At 39.0% G+C, this 14,658-nt stretch overlaps 1 protein-coding gene and 1 pseudogene across 8 annotated transcripts in view; both read left to right on the forward strand.

Annotated features, from left to right (window-relative positions):
• The window catches only part of Mcf2l2 (MCF.2 cell line derived transforming sequence-like 2), a 237,566-nt gene that overhangs the window by 14,082 nt on the left and 208,826 nt on the right, over window positions 1-14,658 (forward strand). Inside the window, exon 1 of one of the 7 annotated variants that reach the window (XM_087186824.1) lies at window positions 11,368-12,256. The exons of 3 other annotated variants lie outside the window; for them this stretch is intronic. In XM_087186824.1, coding sequence (XP_087042950.1) covers window positions 12,085-12,256 — 172 coding nt within the window. In that variant the 5' untranslated portion in view covers window positions 11,368-12,084. Of the gene's footprint in view, window positions 1-11,367; window positions 12,257-14,658 lie in introns of those variants that run through there. 3 more of the 7 variants (XM_087186825.1, XM_087186826.1, XM_087186827.1) reach the window with 3 other exon arrangements.
• The window catches only part of LOC147825434 (RNA-binding protein 7 pseudogene), a 30,241-nt pseudogene that overhangs the window by 10,973 nt on the left and 4,610 nt on the right, over window positions 1-14,658 (forward strand). The gene's annotated exons all lie outside the window — the stretch shown is intronic.

Raw genomic sequence — 14,658 nt, forward strand, 5'->3', positions numbered from 1 at the left:
CTCTTCTTCTTTAGGAGCAACGCTGCCCAACCACCCTTTTTTGTTGTTTTGTGGTGCAGAGATAGATCTAACCCTGCGCTTCCGCATGCTGGGCAAGTGCATACCACCGAGCTGCACCTCCAGCCCTGGCAAAATAGATACCTTGACCTGCGTTCCGTGGCCTCTGCTTTCTTTGGTGTATATTCCAAGGCCCACTTCCCCTGTGTGGCTCATCTAGATGCTGAACTCCATGGAGATCCCACTGGCTCTGTGAACAGAAATTTAGACAGCACTCACCATGAGCAAGGCACGGCCCAGCCCACAGCCCAGGCTGTTGTGGGGAGAGAGCAGTGGGGACTCTGGGCTCCTCACACCAGCTCAGCAGGCTAAGAATGCCTTTTTCAACCACATGGCAGAGGGTCTGGGGGCTTTGGCGAGGGGGCTAGTGAAGCAGTGGACTGAAACAGTTTGAAGCCCATTCTGATGGCTGTCTCAAGGGACAGTCCAGAAACTCACACGTCAGTCTCTGATCAGTTGTCAGTACAGGCAGAGGTGTAAGAGTTTGGACACCAAAGTCGTGAGCTGCAGTGATTCAAGAAAGTTCTAATAAGATGTGTGTCCCAGGCTGGATCTTTATGGAAGGGGAGGATGTAGGCAGGTAGAGAGGAGAATCTTTATTCTGTGGCTCTTTCTGTTTCATCTACTTTCTGCTCAGGCCTCCAAGGTCAATGACCTTCCCTGGACAACTGGGAAACCTTGAGGTTTGCCTTGAAAGAAGGACTGACTTCAAGCTGGAAGGCAGACCTACAGTGTCTGACTTTCTCTCCTGCTTCATACTGATCCTTTTGTGCGGAGAAGAGGTTGGTGAAGCTAGAGGACATGGAAATGATATTTAAAATGATGTTATCATCATCATCATCATTTATTTCTTGCCTGTTTAGCATTATACATTGTGCTTTATATACATTGTTGACTTAATTAAATTTAATTGGAAGTGCAAGTCCTTTTTTATGGAGCTTTTAATTTCCTGTTAAGAGTTGTGTATAAGCTAGTAAATGGTAGAAGTGTTACTAGTGAGTTTAAAAGTTTTGAGTTTTTTGGAAAGGCCTAATGAAATCTGAATGTATTAATTTACAAGTATAAGTATTTTGCACTTTACTTGAAATGTTGGTTTATTAATAATCACTTTCTTCCAGAGCCAGGGATTTAGCTCAGTGGTTCCACTGCCTGCCTTGCAAGCACAAGGACCAGAGTTCGATCCCCAGTACCAAAAACAAAACAATACAAAAATAATCACTTTCTTCCAATGAAAAACTACCAGTTAATGCTAGAGAATTTTTGTTGTTGTTGTTGTTGTTTTGATACCAGGGATTGAACTCAGGACCTTGTGCTTTCGAGGCAGGCATGGTGCCACTGAGCTAAATCTCCAGCCCTAAAACTAGAGAGTTTACTTTGTAGTTTTTAAACATGCAGAGATAATAAATATGAAATGCTTAGAGAGCAGTAAAGCTTTATTAAGGAAGACATGTTTAGGACTGCTGCCTAATAGAACTTTTTATGCTAAGTACCCTAGGTTTCTTAAAAAGTCTGATAAAGTTACAATTTCCTCATACATATAATGGCAAGGTGACAACACTACTATGCGCTTTTATTTAGTGTGAAAGAGTCCCTATATTTAAAGGACTTTTATTGTGAGGTAGACTCAAGTCCAGAGTGTACACACCTGGGCAGACTGCAAGTCCCACAATACCTGAGCATGTTGGCTTAGAAGACAGACTGCAGATGTTTTGTTTACTTAGTTATACGGTCCCTGATCCTGTCCAGCCCAGGTTTTGGTTTATGTGTTTGTTTTTCTTCCACCTTGTATCAGATTAGTTTAAATTCATTATGGCCCTGTCTTCTGTACCGCAGGAAGCTAGAATTTAGTCACCGAGAGGAAAGATGCTGGTGCCTGTTTCATCTTGTTTAACCCCCAGCTTGAGCCTAACCACACTCACGAGAGCTCTGGAAGCAGGGTGTTGGGCCAGTGGCAGAGGTGGGGTGTGGAGGAGTTGGCACGGGCCCTGCCCAAGACCAGATGCCCCATGAAGGCCAGACCCGGTCGCTGCCTCCACTGCTGTAGCCCCAGTCCCCTGTGCGGCCCCTCTGATGCGCTGGGGACTTGGAGGAACGACTGATGTCCCCTTGGAGCTTTCACTGCAGCGGGGAGATGGGCACTGAGTAAACATAAACCAAGGTCTCTCAGCACCTCGCCTTGGAATCCCGAGCTGCTCCAGGGCCGCCCAGGGAGGAGCAGTGGGCTTGTCTTCCTCCAGTCTCCCAACCCCTCTGCTTCTGGGTTTTACAGCTCCTCCCTTTCTTTTGTACCTGTTTGGTTCAGTTGTGAAACCCAGGTCTTTTTCTCCAGCCTCAAAAATAATGTGCCTAGAAGATGGAGGTGGGGAGGGTGCAGGGGAATTTTCCAAGCTGGAAGATGGGGCGTTTGTGGTCTGGCACCCTCCTGATACTTTAAAGTAGAGGCCTCCCAGACCCTTCCCTTCACCATTGCGCTGGCTCCTTTCTTCCCCTTCGATTCCGTTCTCCTGCCTCACTTTCCTCTTTTTCCTGCTCCACTGGTGAAGTAATTTGAAATAGGACCTAGACTGGAAAGATGGGCTTCTTTGATTCTTGGACCTGTATTCTACTTTTCATTCCCTTTTGCATCTATTGGATTATTTATTCATCCAGAAACCAAAAAGATCTTTGCTAACAATGGAGTAAAAAGCCCTCAGGGTATGATTCTTTAGACCTTGACATATGGTGCAGAAATGAGAAGGAAAATTCCACTCCAGTCTGATCTGCCCTTCAGGTACAGGGCAAGCATTTTCTCCCTCAGTGCCTTGGGAAAACTAACCTAGATTTTAAAGAGAAAGATCTTATTTCCTGGTCATTTTCTGTGGCTTTGCAGATCTGTGATCTAAAAAAGAAGCAGAAGGAATAAGGAGGAGTAATCATTATGTGATATTTCATAAAGGTTTTAAAAACTCTGTTTATAGAATTAATATATGGTCTGTGTTTAAGGTTGAGAAGACTCAGTATTGAAATATCAATTCTTCCTAAATTGATCTTAAGTTAAGCACAATTCCAATGAAAGTCTATCAAGCATTTTTATGTAAATGTAGAATTGGCTAAAAGATAACTGTAATAGGCAAAAAGGAATAGCTGCCAACACTTTTTTTTTCAAAGAGAACACATTTGGAGGACTTACATAACCAAAGTTCAATATTTACTGTAAAGCAAAGTAATCAAGACAGAGTGCAGTTGTCAAAAGAATGGAATTATAGATAAGTGGACCAGCATAGAGAGTCCAGGAATAGTCCCACACAAATATGACTAATAGATTTTTTTACTAAGGTACAAAAGCAATTTGATAGAGAAAGGTATAAGGCTGTACCTCATTTCATATACAAAAATTAACTCAAAGTGATCACGGACTCAAAATGAAAAACCTAATTAGAAAACTGTTAGAAAACATGGCAGAACATCTTTGTAACCTTGGTTGGACAGAGTTGTTTAGATCAACAAATATATGATTCATAAAAGAAAACTTTGATAAATTATACTTTATAAGAATAGAAAACACTAGGCATGGTGGTGCATGCTTGCTGAGGCAGGAGGATCACTGTGAGTTCAAAGCCAGCCTGAGCTACATGGTGAGTTCAAAGCCATCCTGAACTTCATAGCGAGAGCCTGTCTCCAAACAAACAAACACTGTACAATTGTATACTTCAGAGAATGTATTATATTGTGTCTTAGTCAGCTTTTTATTACCATAACAAAACACCAGAGATAATAAAGTTATAAAGAGAAAAGGTTTATTTTGGTTCCCATGTTTGGAGGTTCCAGCCTAAGTTCTGTTAGTCTTCTTGCTGTGCCTGTGGAAAGACAGCACATAATGGTGAAGGTGGAAAGTGGAGCGAGACCACTCATTTCATGAGTAAGCAAAAATTTGGGGAGGAGGCAGTGCCCTGCAGTTCCCTTTAAGGGCACACCCCAATAACCTAAAGACCTCCCTCTAGGCCCCACCTTTTAAAGGTTCCACCACCTCTCAATAGGGCCACCCTAGGGACCAACCCTTTTACACGTGGGCCTTTGGGGGACATGCAGTGTCCAAACTATACCATACTGTCTGTCAGTTAAAATATTTTAAAGTGGTCACAAATAGAAATGGCACAGAAAAAATTATACATACTCATTGTACAATCATTAGAAAATACAGAAAAATATAAACACGTAGATCTTTAATTCCATCTCCTAGTAATAATCAGTTATCCTTTAAGTGTATGTCATTCCAGTCTTTTCTTTTGGCATTTTTACATAGTTAAAGTGATATAATCTGTAATATTATTACATATAATTATGTAAATTGTATCTTGCCCTTAAAAACTATACAATCAATTAAATTATAAACAATTTCATATATTATAAAACACTTCCCTTAAGATATTAATGGCTACATATTATTTTCTAATTTTTTGTACTATATTTAACTATTGCCTGATTGTTGGTCACATATGTTGTTTCTTATAGCATAATTTTTTTTTTTTTGGTACTGGGGATCGAACTCAGGTCCTTGTACATGTGGGGCAGGCAGCAGAACCACTGAGCTAAATCCCTGGCTCATATATTATTTAACTATTAATCTTATTTTAAATAATACAGGGAGTATCTTTGCTTGAAAATTTTGCATATATTTCACACATTTTATATTGGTCTTTAAAAATAAAGTTCTAGAAAATGTTATTGGAGCAATGAGTATGTGTCTATTAAATTTTAAAATATGTTATGGCTGAATTACCTTCAGGGAAACTTAAACCATGGTAGAAATCCCTCAACAGTGTATAGCAGGTCCTGTCCTTAGCTAATCTCTTCTTAAGCATTTGTCCTTCATTTCCTTATGTGTTAAATTGAAATAATGGTAGAACTTGTTGGATTCTTTTAAGATAATGCCTGTTATGTGCATGGTACAATACCCGTGATGTCGTTCACTCTTTGGTGATGCCTTTTTTATTGTTTTAAATTTTGCTCATTTAATAGATAAAAGTGGTATATTATTCATTTAATTGCATTTTTAAAAATTACTAGTAAACGGTCCTAATTTTTTCAGTCAGGGGGTGAAGTGGAGAAAACTGCCACATAACTTGGAATGGATAATTATTGTAAAATATTTGTTAATGAACTCTGTGCTAAAACCCTGTTTGAAACTTGTCCCTGCTTGGAAACTCTGGGTGGGCCTTCCCCCTCTTGTGGGGCAGCCTGTTTATGTAAGCACCCAACCTTAAAACCATGGAAAATTCTCTTGCTGCTTTGCCACGTCCTCGCTATATACATTCTGTATAACTGCAACTCAAGCTACCCTGTAGGCTACGCTAAGATCTAAAAGGGAGAAACTGTCTTAACTCAAGGTCAGTCTATACGGACTTGTTTCCTGAGACTGACGATTGCCTGGCAATAAGCTTCTTTCTTACTTTACCCAACTCTGCTGGTCTCTGGAAGATCATTTCGACTCCCGATTTGCCACAACAGGGGCAGGTGCTAGAGATTGAATCCAAGACTGCTCTACTACTGAGCTCCACCCCTAGTCCTTTTATTTGTTTATTGTTTTGGTACTAGGGATCGAACTCCGATCCTTGCTCTTGCGAGGCAAGTGGCAGAACCACTGAACTAAATCCCCAGCCCTAGTCCTTTTATTTTTTGTTCTGAGACAAGGCCTCACTAAGTTGTCCACACAGGACTCAAACTTGTGATCCTCCTGCTTAGCCTCCTTCAGTGCTAGAATTACAGGCTTGTGTCGCCATGCCTGAATACAGTACTAATTTTTAATATGTTTACTAGCTGTTTTAATTTTTGCATTGTGATTTGTTCATGAACAAAGATTTTGGGGTGGCAATTTTTTCTGTGGTAAAAATATTGTCTTTGTTAGTTTTATAGCAGGTACTTTTTTACAGTTTGAAATTTACTTAATAATTTTGATTTTGATGCTTTTTTGTTCTTTGGCAGGGCTGGGGACTGAACCATGCACGTGGTAGGCAAATGCTCTGCTACTGAGCTATATCCTCAGCCTTTGAATATATAAAGATTTAAAATCTTATATATGAGCCAAGCCTAGTAGTGTAAGCCTATAACCTCACCCTTGGGAGGCTGGGGCAGGAGGATCACAAGTGTGAGGCCAGCCTGGGCTGCATAGTGAGACCCTGTCTCAAAACAAACAACAAAACTGTAGTAAAATTTATAGATATTGTATTTTATGATTTCTTCTATTGCTTTTACATTTTTCCTTATGTAGAGAATGAGTAAATAATCATCAATTTTCTTCTGGTACCTTCGAGTTGATTTTTTACATTTAACTTTAAATTTCTGATGCATATATATTTTGCCTGATATATGAAGTGAGACTGAATTCTCTCAGTAACATTATAAAATATTCCTTTTAAATTGATGATTCCTCCTTCTTTACACATTATTTGGGAATTTATAATGTTTCCAGGTCTTGTTTTGTTCTTTTATTTTTATATTAGGTCCACATATTTTGATTATTGCCAGATAATATCTTTAAATATCTGCCAGAGAAATTCCTATTGCTACATAGTATCTTCAGTCATCTTCTAGGAGAAATTCTCCTTTTTATCAGTCATTTAAAAAGTTTTTACTCTTCTAGCCTTTTTAATTCTTTTTTTTTTTCTTTTGGTACCAGGGATCGAACTCTCAGGACCTTGGCTTGCAAGGCAGGCAGTGGAACCACTGAGCTAAATCCCTGGCCCTCCTTTTTAATTCTTTCAAACAAACTTTGTAATTGTTTTGTTAATACCCTTCATCTCCATAAACTTATTGTAACTTTGAATGGAATTGTATTAAGACTGTAATTTGGGAAGAATTTTTATTTTTAAGGTTAAAAAACTTTTTGTCTTTCTGGAAATATATCTCAAATATTTAATGTTTCTCAATGAAGTTTTCTTGCTCTTGTCATGTAGGTCCCACACATTCTTTGCAAACGTTATTCCTTAGCAACTTGTGTGGTTTTTCTTTTCTTTTTCTATTGTGAATGTAATCTTTTTTCTTACTATGTGTGTCTTCTCACTGGTTGATGCTGGAGTATTATGGTATTGGTTTTGGTTTCCTTATTTTATAACCTGCTAGTTTATGGAAATATCACTAATTTAATACTTTTCCAGTTGATTTTCTTCTCTTTCTTTCCTTTGTGGTTCTGGGAGTGGAACTACAACACGCTCTTCCACCCGAGACTCACCCTACATCCCCATGTTTTTTTCTAACACGCAGCTTCCCAATAAATACTTGTTAAAAAATGCCGGATGGCCGTCACCTACAAATAGTGATGCCTCTCTCATCTTTTGTTCCCTGTAGTTATACCTCTCATTTTCACTTTTTGTTTTTGTGTGAGTCAGAAGGTCCAAAGCAATGCTAAATACAGTGGACCCTCAAGTTACGACCAGCCTGACATAGAACTACTTGGGTTAATTAGGTTAATGGAAGATTCATCTGCCCCTTGTTATCTTTAGTGAGTACCCAGGTAAACATCCAGATCTCAGCTGTATTGACTAGTTACAACTGGCCCTTGGGAACTGATTGCGTTCGAAAGTCAAGGGTCCACTGTGTATAAGAAATGTTATTTAAAAGAATTGATTGCTTAGTTTTGGGTTAAAAACCACATTTTAATGTCATTTTTAACATTAGCTTAACAAAAATGATTTTAAAAAACCTTAATTACACTATCCAACTTATTTTGCCTTGATTAGTGATTACATACCACCCTGCAGTATCTTAGGCTACTGAAGGCAATAGGAAGAGAGTCTTAGCCCATCTGTGTATTTCATGCACTGTACACTAACTTTTGAAGATATCAATAATGCACAAATTGTCTTTGAGAGTCATAGTCATATAGTGCTTTTTGGAGTTTAGCTTTAGTCATGAATTTAACTTTTAATTAATAAAAAATTAAGACATCCGAAACAAAGAACAGTCTTACAAATCATCATGTATTTTTTGCTCAGCTTTAATAACCATCACCTTTAGCCATACTGTTCCATCATGAATTTGACTGACCAATATGGCTAAAAGCTAAATTCATTGCTAATTTTCCAAACTATCAGAGAGGTGCATGGTGCAGAGCTACACACATAACTAAATAAAACAATTTTTTACATCTTTATCAGTACATTTTAGTTAGCTAATGAAAGAAGTCCATGCTGTTTGTATCAATCTTAGGTGATACAGAAGGGTGTGAAGTTGCATGAGCCCTAGTCCGACCCCTGATGGGAAGCAGCCATCCACTGGATGCCTCCTTGGGGGTCCCTCGACATGTGAGTAACTGGTTGTGTTGAGGCCCCTCATCTGCTGGTGGGAGTTTGGTGGTCCTTATAGCTTTTCTTCTGAGTCCTGCTTGGTGCTTCTGAGTCCTGCTACTTCCTGTATCCCCAGGCCAACTTGGGAAAGTCAGCTTAGTCTCCCCAGAAAATATACCTAGCCATGTGAGAGTTGATTTTTAATTTTAAGAAGACAAAGTCTAATCTATATAAGGATAAAAACACTCTCCCTCTTGAGCTTGTGGGTTCTTTTTCATTCTTGTTTTTTGTTTGTTTTTGTTGTTTTGGTTTTTTTTTTTTTGCTCTGAGAAGTTGGAGCAAGTGGATTCTGATAGGGTTATAAAACACATACAGCTTTTTGAAAAAAATGGCGGGAGGTAAATCTAGAACCACTAAGAATGCTTGTTTTTCCTTTTATACTCACAATGGGAGTATCATAGGAAAAAGATAAGGGAACCATTCATTTCCATTGCCTTTACTACTGAAGTAATCAGCTCTTTCCTAAGCAGAGTTATCCACTACCCCATCCATTATTTTATAACTTACTGTTTAAAAAGGTACAGTCCTTTACTGGATACTTGATCTAGGTCAAAGGTCAATGCAAGGAATATAGGATTTATGAGAGCTACAGTTTACTTATATAATGGAGTTGAGTGTATTCTAACAGGGAAACTTTCCAAGATTTTACAATCTGCTTCTCCCTGGAGTTCTGTCAGCTGCAAAAGGATATAATTATGGTCACTGCTGGGTGTGTGCAGTTGTTGCCATTGTGGTTCACATGATTAGCAATTAGCTCTTAGATTTAGTGGTACTAGAATGCCAGCCAGGCTTTTGTGGTTATTCACATGTGAGTGAAAGGATTAAAAAGTTGTTATTTATTGAGAAAAAGAGCCCTGTCTTAGTCCAGTTTTCTGTTGCTATAACAATGTCCCTGGGCAATTCATACAGGAAAAGTGTTTATTTTGGCTCATGATTCTGGGGGCTGCGAAGTCCAAGAGTGTGGCACCAGCAACTGCCTGGCTCCTGGGGATTTGTGCTGCTGTAACTCATGGAGGAAAGTGGAAGGGCAAGCAGGTATGTGTGAAGGAGAGGAGGGGCCAGAGTGGGCCAGAGGTTTTGTAACAACCCGCTGCCATGGTAACTAATCCACTCTTGTGGGAACTAATCCACTTGTGGTGGAGCCCCATGAATCACATACCTCTAAAAGTCCCCTCCACCTCTCAACACCGTGACCTTGGCAACTAAATTTCAACACGAGTTTTGCTGAGGACAAACCAGCCCAAACCATAGCTAGGCTCTATATGGGGAGTTGGTCAGATGCTCTCATATATTGCTGGTGGAAATGCAAACTGTTATAACCATTTTGGAGGGAAATTTGGCAATATCTAACAAACTAGTTTGAAAGCTGGTTTATCTGACCCCCTGTATTAGAAAACTTTCAGACTTTGCATTCAGCCTGAGTCAACATATTCACAATATCCAGAGGTAGAGGAAAAGGAGTTTTTGTAACTATTAGAATCTTAAATTATATTAAATATATTCCTCTTAATTTAGTTATTTTCTTAAAACACTTACGTGGAGTTAATGCCAACCAAGAGTTGGCTTGGAGGATTGCTAAACAGAGTACAACTACACTGGGAAAAGATTGGATGGGTTCTTGGTTTTTTGTTTTGGTACTGGGGATTGAATTTGGGACCTTGCGCTTGCGAGGCAGGTGGCAGAACCACTGAGCTACATCCCTGGCCCAGGGCAGATTCTTATAAATTGAATATACACCTGCCATGTGACTGCAGTACCACTTCTAGGTATTTATCCAAGAGAAAGGAAGCCATATGGCCACACGAAGGACTTTATATGAATGTTCATAGCAATTTTATTCACAAAAAACCTGGCTCTCCATTAGCAGGAGAAGGAACATAATGTTGTTATTCATGTGATGGGTTATAACTCAGCAGTATAAATCAATGAACTACTGATACAACATGGGTGAAACTCCAAAGCTGCCAGACACAAAAGAGCACACACTGTATGACTCTTCTGTGAAAATTTTGAATAGGCAGAACTAGTCTCTTGAAAGAAATAATGGGCTTGTAGAAATTAGAGAGAGAAATTAGTGGTAGAGTGCTTGAGTAACGTGTATGAGGCCCTGGGTTCAGTCCTCAGTATTAAAAAATAATCACAATAGTGCTTGCCTTGGAATTAGGATCCAGGGTTGGCTGGGGAGGGTCATGAAGACGCATTCATTATGGGGTGATGGAAATATTGTGTATCTTGACAGTGGAGTGGTTACGTGCAGTGTCTTTTTGTCTAAACTCATTGAAATGTATATTTAAGATACAAATATTTCAATGTATGAGGTGTCTTAAAAGTGTATAGTTATATTTAAATTTAAAAATTTTATTACACTAAAAGACATATTGCCATTGATCTCCCTCAAAATAGTCTCCCTTACTTACAACACACTTATTTCATCATTCTTGCCACTTTCTAAAGCAGTTCTGGAAGTCCTCTTTCAGGAATGTATTTTAAAGTGTGTATATATATATATATATATATATATATTTTTTTTTTTTTTGAATGTTGCTGCCAGGTGCTACCTAACAACATGGCAGACTTATAAAAACATTACAGTGTGTTCTCATCCACCTTAATTGCTAGAAGCTTCTGGCTCTTCCCCCAAAGTCAACATGACCAGAAAAGGTAAATATTTTGAATTGATTCAGGACACCTAGGCAGCCACAACAGTGTAACTAAACACTCACAAAGGAAGAATTCCAGAACTGCTTCAAGAAGTAGCAAGAATGTTTTTATTAATGTGTCTGAAAGTAGAGGGGTCATGTTGAGGGGGATTAATTATAATGTGTCTTTTACTTTAAATCATTTAAAAAATTAAACATTAACCATATTTTTGATCACACCACATCTCTATTTTAATCTATTTCCTAAAATAAAATTAAAAACATTTAGTAAAATTTTTCCATTTCCCTTTAGTCAATTGCAAACCTTACTGTGAAATTTTAGCTTGAATAATACAAAGAAAGATTGGATATTTTTATGCAAAGGGTCCTTATCACTTGCTTACTGGCTATTTCACATTGTGCCCTTTCTTTAAATCTTGGAGCACAACATTAATAACCAATAAAATTAAGCATGAAGAACCAAAATAAAGTGTATTAGGAAAAAGCAGCCTCTGTCTGAGTATAGGCAAAGAACAGTCTTCATTTGGGAACCATTATGTTCTTAGATCTGGTCCTCGGGAATAGCTACGAGACACTCTAGTCCCAGCTCAGGACTGGAACCTTTGCCATGTGCTGTGTTAACGTCTGCTGCCGCCTCCTTGGTGAGGTCTGTGGGTGCAGTGTTAAGTTCTGGATTTTGTTCCTTGGTAGCATGGAGAGGTTGGAAGAAAAGGAGGATGGGATTTTGACACAGAAAAAGATTTTTTTAAAGAGCATCCCTATTATTTTACTTTTAATACCTGATGGCCTGATGTCTCATGATGGGATACCTCTAAAAAGAAATACTTGTTACTGGCTCTTAATAGTTTACTATCTATCAACAACCTCATCCCCAGTTTCCCTTTTGTTTCCAAACAAGGAAGTCTGATAATCTACAGGGCTGCAATCCCATGTACTCACTGAGCCTGTCAGCTCTCCATAATGAAATGACCTTGGCTGAACTTCATTCAGAGGGTTTAGCCAGGAGAGAGGATTAAATGTACTAAGAGCGCAGTTCCTGGAGAGGAATGGAGAGTGAGCCAGGTGGCCTGGAATTCCATGGCTTCTCGATGCAAAAGTGTGAGCAGCCTGACGCCAGATACTCGCCTTACACCTTGGTGCGGATAACGGAGGCAGAGATGAGGGCGTATTACCGTTTCCTAGGGAGCTGCATCACGCTGGAATATAGGGCCAAAAAAGGTACCTGGCGTGCAATGATGCTTTTGGGTCTGTGTGTGTTTTGTTATTTACCCTCATTCTTAGAGTAGTGATTTAACAAAGACATTTTATATTAAGCATTTTTACTTTGTGATTGTTTCTTGTTAGGAAGTTTAAAAAGGATTTTTAAAAGCAAAACCTTAATAAGCTATTATAATATCATAAAGGCTCGTTTGCTGAGATAGATTCATAATGAGATGATCAAATATTCTGAAAAATCAGGTTAAAAATAGAATGTGGAGGTATGAGCTTACTTTTAAAGGATAGATATTGTGTACATGCATACACATCCATATCTATCTTATATATAGTATATATGTATATATAGAGGGGGGAATTATACTGCAATGAGATAACTGGCTCATTTTGGATAAAGGAATAAATTTTACTTCTCTTGTTTTTGTTCAGTTATGTTTTATTTTAAAAAAGAACTGGCATACCTTGCTTTTATAAAATGAAAATAAGAATCCAGATTATAGAATTGATGCTCCTGAAGGCTTCGTGTCAGGCACCTGAGCCGGTGGACCGCTGGTCCTGGTCTGAGCACGCCCCTGCAGGGGTTGCTGAGAGCCTGTCATTTCTCAGTGCGCCTCCCGAGTGTTTGGAAAACAGAGGCTCTAAGAGCTGAAGCGAGTGTTTGCACCTAAGACTGTTTCTTTTATGGAAAGGCTTATTGCTAAGCTCCTACTTTTTTCTTTGCCTTGAAACTATTTACAGTAGTATTCCCCTTAAATCACAGGCTAGAAAAGCAATGATTGAAGTAAATGTCTGTCTTTCCCATTCCTCTTGGAACCTGTTTCTTCAAAAGTAGTAAGTTATTAAATGGAGAAATGTGTTTCTAAAATAAAAACATCATTGTTGCAGTATACTTTCTGACTGAGAGGATTCGTGCCCGTACTATATTCTGTACCATATCCTTGTGCAATAAATAATACAGTGTATTCTCAAAGGAGAGGGCCGTGGCATATTTGCTACTTAGGAAAGGACAAGTTGTAAATCAGATTTTGCTTTCCGTACTTAAAATATACACATGTTCAAATGTAGATAAGCAGAAATTCATATGGAACTTGAATTCAGGTATAGATTGCTGCCCTCATTTTACTAAAGTTAAATAGTAATAAGAGCTCTACAGCTTTGTTACCAGTTAGGAGAGGAGAAATAATGTGAAAGGATAAGAACTTCTGGACCCTAAGCTCACAGCATTACCTGTACTGTTGCCTTCCTCCAAGAAGGTTGTGGCATGTTTGTCTGTTGGCTTTGGCTCTCAATTACTCTATCTGTGACTCAAGATAACAATGAAAAGTTGAACTTTTCTCTTTTTTTGGTACTGGGGATTGAACTCAGGACCTTGCACTTGTAAGGCAGACGGCGGCAATACTGAGCTAAATAACCGGCAAAAAGTTAAACATTTTCATGTAACTTTTTGAAAATGTCTAAACGACCTTTCTGACTTCTCTCTGACATTCTCAGGATGCTCTCAGTAGACTTCTTTGAATAATACCAGTTCCTTGGGATTAAGGGAATGAAACTGTGATGTGTGTTGCTAAGAACCGTATTTATGTAATTGTTGGAGGCCAAGCGAGTGAGCAGTTGGAGGTTTGCTTTTTCATTAACTGTCCCCTTTTTAAAGAAAAAAAATACAGAAAATATTATAAAATGAATGCGTACTTATAAGTTAGGGTAACACTAGCTGCTGTAACAAAGATACAGATTTCACTGGACTAATGTGCACCAGTGCACTGTCCTTGATCAGAGGGACCATGTTTCAGGGACCTCAGTGTTCCAGGGACCCTGACTGCTCCTTGTCTTCAGGTTCTGCCATGCCCTAGCCTTGAAGTTCTCACCTTGTAGCCTGGAAGAGGAAAAGAGAATAGTAAAGGCACACCTGTTTCTTAAATACCCCAGCTCAGGACTCACACATCATTTTTGCCCACCTCCTCTTGGCAATAATGGGAAGGCCACCCTGGGTGTGGGTAGCACCAACCAATAGGCTAGGAGCCTGAATGGAATAAAAAGGGAAAGGAAGGCTCACTGCCTCCTGCCTGCTGAACCATGAGCTGTTTCTCTTCTGCCACGCCCCTCTGCCATGGTGTCCTGCCTTGGAACCAGCTGATTATGGACTGAAACCTCTACAAACTGTGAGCTAAAATAAACCTTTCTTCCTTTGATTTCTGGGTGTTGGGTATTTTGTCCCAGTCATGAGAAAGTAATTAAGAAGTATATATACACCTATTTGATTTTATCTCATGGCTCTGTAGTATTCCATTGTATGACTGTATATTAGTCACTTTTTCTGTCACTGACACCTATAATATACCTGACACCTATAACAAAGGAAGAGACCAAAAAAAATTTGTGTACTCTTGGGCCAGGGATTTAGCTCA

This window comes from Heterocephalus glaber, unplaced genomic scaffold (assembly GCF_053883595.1).
Source record: "Heterocephalus glaber isolate CG9 unplaced genomic scaffold, H.glaber_assembly_v1.0 deba00001504, whole genome shotgun sequence".
Taxonomy (NCBI): domain Eukaryota; kingdom Metazoa; phylum Chordata; class Mammalia; order Rodentia; family Bathyergidae; genus Heterocephalus; species Heterocephalus glaber.